At 45.3% G+C, this 3,161-nt stretch overlaps 1 protein-coding gene across 12 annotated transcripts in view; it reads left to right on the forward strand.

The window, feature by feature from the left end:
* Positions 1-3,161, forward strand: part of CASK (calcium/calmodulin dependent serine protein kinase) — a 465,298-nt gene that overhangs the window by 449,543 nt on the left and 12,594 nt on the right. For all 12 annotated transcript variants that reach the window (XM_027772014.1, XM_027772015.1, XM_027772020.1 and 9 more), the window contains one exon: positions 1,343-1,545. In XM_027772014.1, the coding sequence (XP_027627815.1) occupies positions 1,343-1,545 (203 nt within the window). The remainder of the gene's footprint in view (positions 1-1,342; positions 1,546-3,161) is intronic.

Genomic DNA, 3,161 nt, shown 5'->3' on the forward strand with positions numbered 1-3,161 from the left:
TCTCTCTCTCTCTCTCTCTCTCTCTCTCTCTCTCTCTCTCTCTCTCTCCCCCTCTCCCCTCCCCTCCCCCTGGTCAAATTTTAAAAAATGAATGGATAAACAAAATTAAATACATAATTCAAAAAAAAACTAGTGGCACAAAATAATGGTGGTATTTTTAAAATTTTTTGAGGCTTTAACGGTCATTCAGTCTCTGTCCCAGCCAGTCCCCTCTGCCATTGTAGCATGAAAACAGCCATAGATTCTTTGTAAACAAGTGCACATGGATGTGTTCCAACAAAACTTTATTTACAGGGGCCAGTGGGTAGAGTGGTGATTAAGGCTCTGGACTCTCACATGGCTAACCATGGTTCAAGTCCCAGACCTGGAGGCTTGTTTTCTCACTTTCTTTTTCTCTCTGGCGTTTTTTTTCTCTCTCTCTCTCTCCCTCTCTCTCTCTCTCTCTCCCCCTCCCTCTCCCTCTCCCTCCCTCCCTCCCTCTCCCTCTCCCTTTCCCTCTCCCTCTCCTTTTCTCCCCCCCTCTTGTGAGTGCATGTGCCCTATAGCAAATTAAATAATAATAATAATTTTTGAATTAAATAAATAATTCTTTCTAAAAAAATTATTTACTAAAACATCAGGCCATATTTGGCCTATGAGCCATTTTGCCTGCTCCTGGTTTAGGTCTTCCTTAGTAATTATGGCCGCATCTGGGTAAGATGGTTGTGTTTTCAGTGTGGTGTGCCTTCTGCTGTATTCTGCCATTCTCCTTTTCTAAGATGCTGTAGACCAGCACTGTCCAGTAGAACTTCCTGTGATAATGCAGCATTCAGTGTCCTCATTGTCCAGTACAGTAGCCATTAGCCACATGGTAGCCATTAGCCACATGGAGCTGTTGAACCTTTGAAACATGGCTACTGAGATGAGGAAAAAAAATTTTAGTTTTCAAAATTTGGATTTATTTACATTTAAATAACTACACATAGTTTTCATTTTGTTCTTCTTTTTAACTTCTGCTCAAGGCCCAACCACATTAAGGTACACATTGAATTCTGTTCATCTTGGGTCATTTCATGTCTTTCTTCTATGGTGGCCCATGAAGGGATAAAATACATCTCTTCTAAACACTGGAAAATTCACCAAGCCAGACAAGTCACTGGCTTCTGTGGTATACACAGATAAATAGGTTTATAGGTTTTCTAGAAGTTTGTTCTACAGAGCCACTGGGAATGGGAATAGGGAATGAGATAATATGCTAAAGAATCCAGCGCTTTTAAGACACAATTGAATTTGGGTAGGTCCATTGGGAGCATAAACTCACCAGCTCAGTTTTTCAAACCTCTTGTGACATGCAACTTTGCAGATACAACCAGACCTCCAAAGAAAGATGAAGAAAATGGGAAGAATTATTACTTCGTATCTCATGACCAAATGATGCAAGACATCTCTAATAACGAATACTTGGAGTATGGCAGCCACGAGGATGCGATGTATGGAACAAAACTGGAGACCATCCGGAAGATCCATGAGCAGGGGCTGATTGCAATACTGGACGTGGAGCCTCAGGTAATGCTGAGCCCGCCCCAAGCCCCCGCCCTCCTGCCTGCATGCCAGTAAGCTGATTCTAGAAACCAAAATGCCATCAGAAACACATGGGTCACATAATTTCTTAAACTACAGAAAAGTGTCAATAATCAAGGTATCATGGGTTAACAGTCTAGAATGCAACCTCACTGATAATTGGACTCAGCGCACACACTATGTATTTAAGAAGCAGAGCTTATTCTCTTAAGAAATTTATCATACCCAGAAGCTCAATAAAGTACCTGATTGGGTCTGTGCTTACCAGCAGTCCTAGAGTCACCTGACCTCAGGATGAGACTCTAGCACTTGGTTATCACAACAACCACCTTCCTGTCTTGGTGCAGCTCCCGCTGGACCATCAGAGCCTCTGCCGGCATCCTACGTTAATCACCAGCAAGAAACAGATCCTGGGGCCTGGGTCTGGAACACAGCACTAGCTTTATGAAAGAAGCGTGAGAGGACCCAGACGTCAGGTGGGATAGGGATGGAGACCCATGGTGGCTCGCAGCCTCTGCTGTCTCCTTACCTGAGAACGATGCCTGACCCTAAGCCTAAAGCTAGGAGAGATGGGGAGAACTTGGAGAGGATGCAAAGGAGAGCCAGCTGCAGAGATGATTCGATGATTTGTAGATAAGTCTTATGCAAGAAGCAATAGGAATTATGACACTTGAAAAAGAAAGGTGAGGGCTTTACATCAAAGGTACTGACAAGCTATGTTTCCATCTCTAAGCACAAACCAAGTACAAGTGGGACTTACAGCGAAGGGGGAAGGATTTGAGAGTTGCAGGCATCAGGGGCGGTTACAGGAGAGGCTTGTGGGTGCCCTTGTGACTCCCAGGTCTACCATTTCTAACACTGATCTGTACCCTAAATCCTTTATCACTCAAAAATAGAATCAGTACACCACCTGCTGAAATGGTAGACCAGGTCCCCCCTACCACCACCACCCCCAACAGGCTCCATGTCATCAGGAGGTTTACCTGGCTATCCCAGCCAAGGCCACTCCCTTGGTGGCTGTATGAGACTTGGTCCCCTAGCCATCCCCAGAGCAAGGACAGAACCTATATAGCCATGATCTGTGTGGCCTGGGGCCTGACAGCTCAGTTTCTGGGCTCCAAGGTCCTGGCTCATGACCAATGGGTTCACCCATTTCCATTTTACAGCACCTGACAGGGTTCTTGAATTCGGAGCTTTGGAAACCACTGGTTAAGGGGTTAGGGAGGAGAGGCACAGAATGAACACCATAGTTTACTTAACAATGAACTTGGACCCATATAGAACTAAATATGTGATGTATAACAGAGATTGATTTTTCTTTAACTACTAATCCCTCCTTACTAGGGATTGGAAAAATCTTCTGGCCAGGGGTGGCTAGAGGCAAAGTCTCAATCCTGGTCCTGGTCTTCGACATCCTCTCCTTGGGTTCCACACTGGTCTTCACCTGAACGTCGTTTTCTGCTGGTAGTAATGTCTCTAGCAGTATGCTGGCTGCAGGGCTCCTCAGACTCCCTCTGCATTACCTAAGTCCACTTTTGAGGGCTTTCTGCCTTCCCCGCTGCTGCTGCTGCTGCGGCTGCCACCAACACTGCTAGTGCCAC

The sequence above is a fragment of the Tupaia chinensis genome, unplaced genomic scaffold, assembly GCF_000334495.1.
Source record: "Tupaia chinensis unplaced genomic scaffold, TupChi_1.0 Scaffold000248_1, whole genome shotgun sequence".
NCBI classification, from domain to species: Eukaryota; Metazoa; Chordata; class Mammalia; order Scandentia; family Tupaiidae; genus Tupaia; species Tupaia belangeri.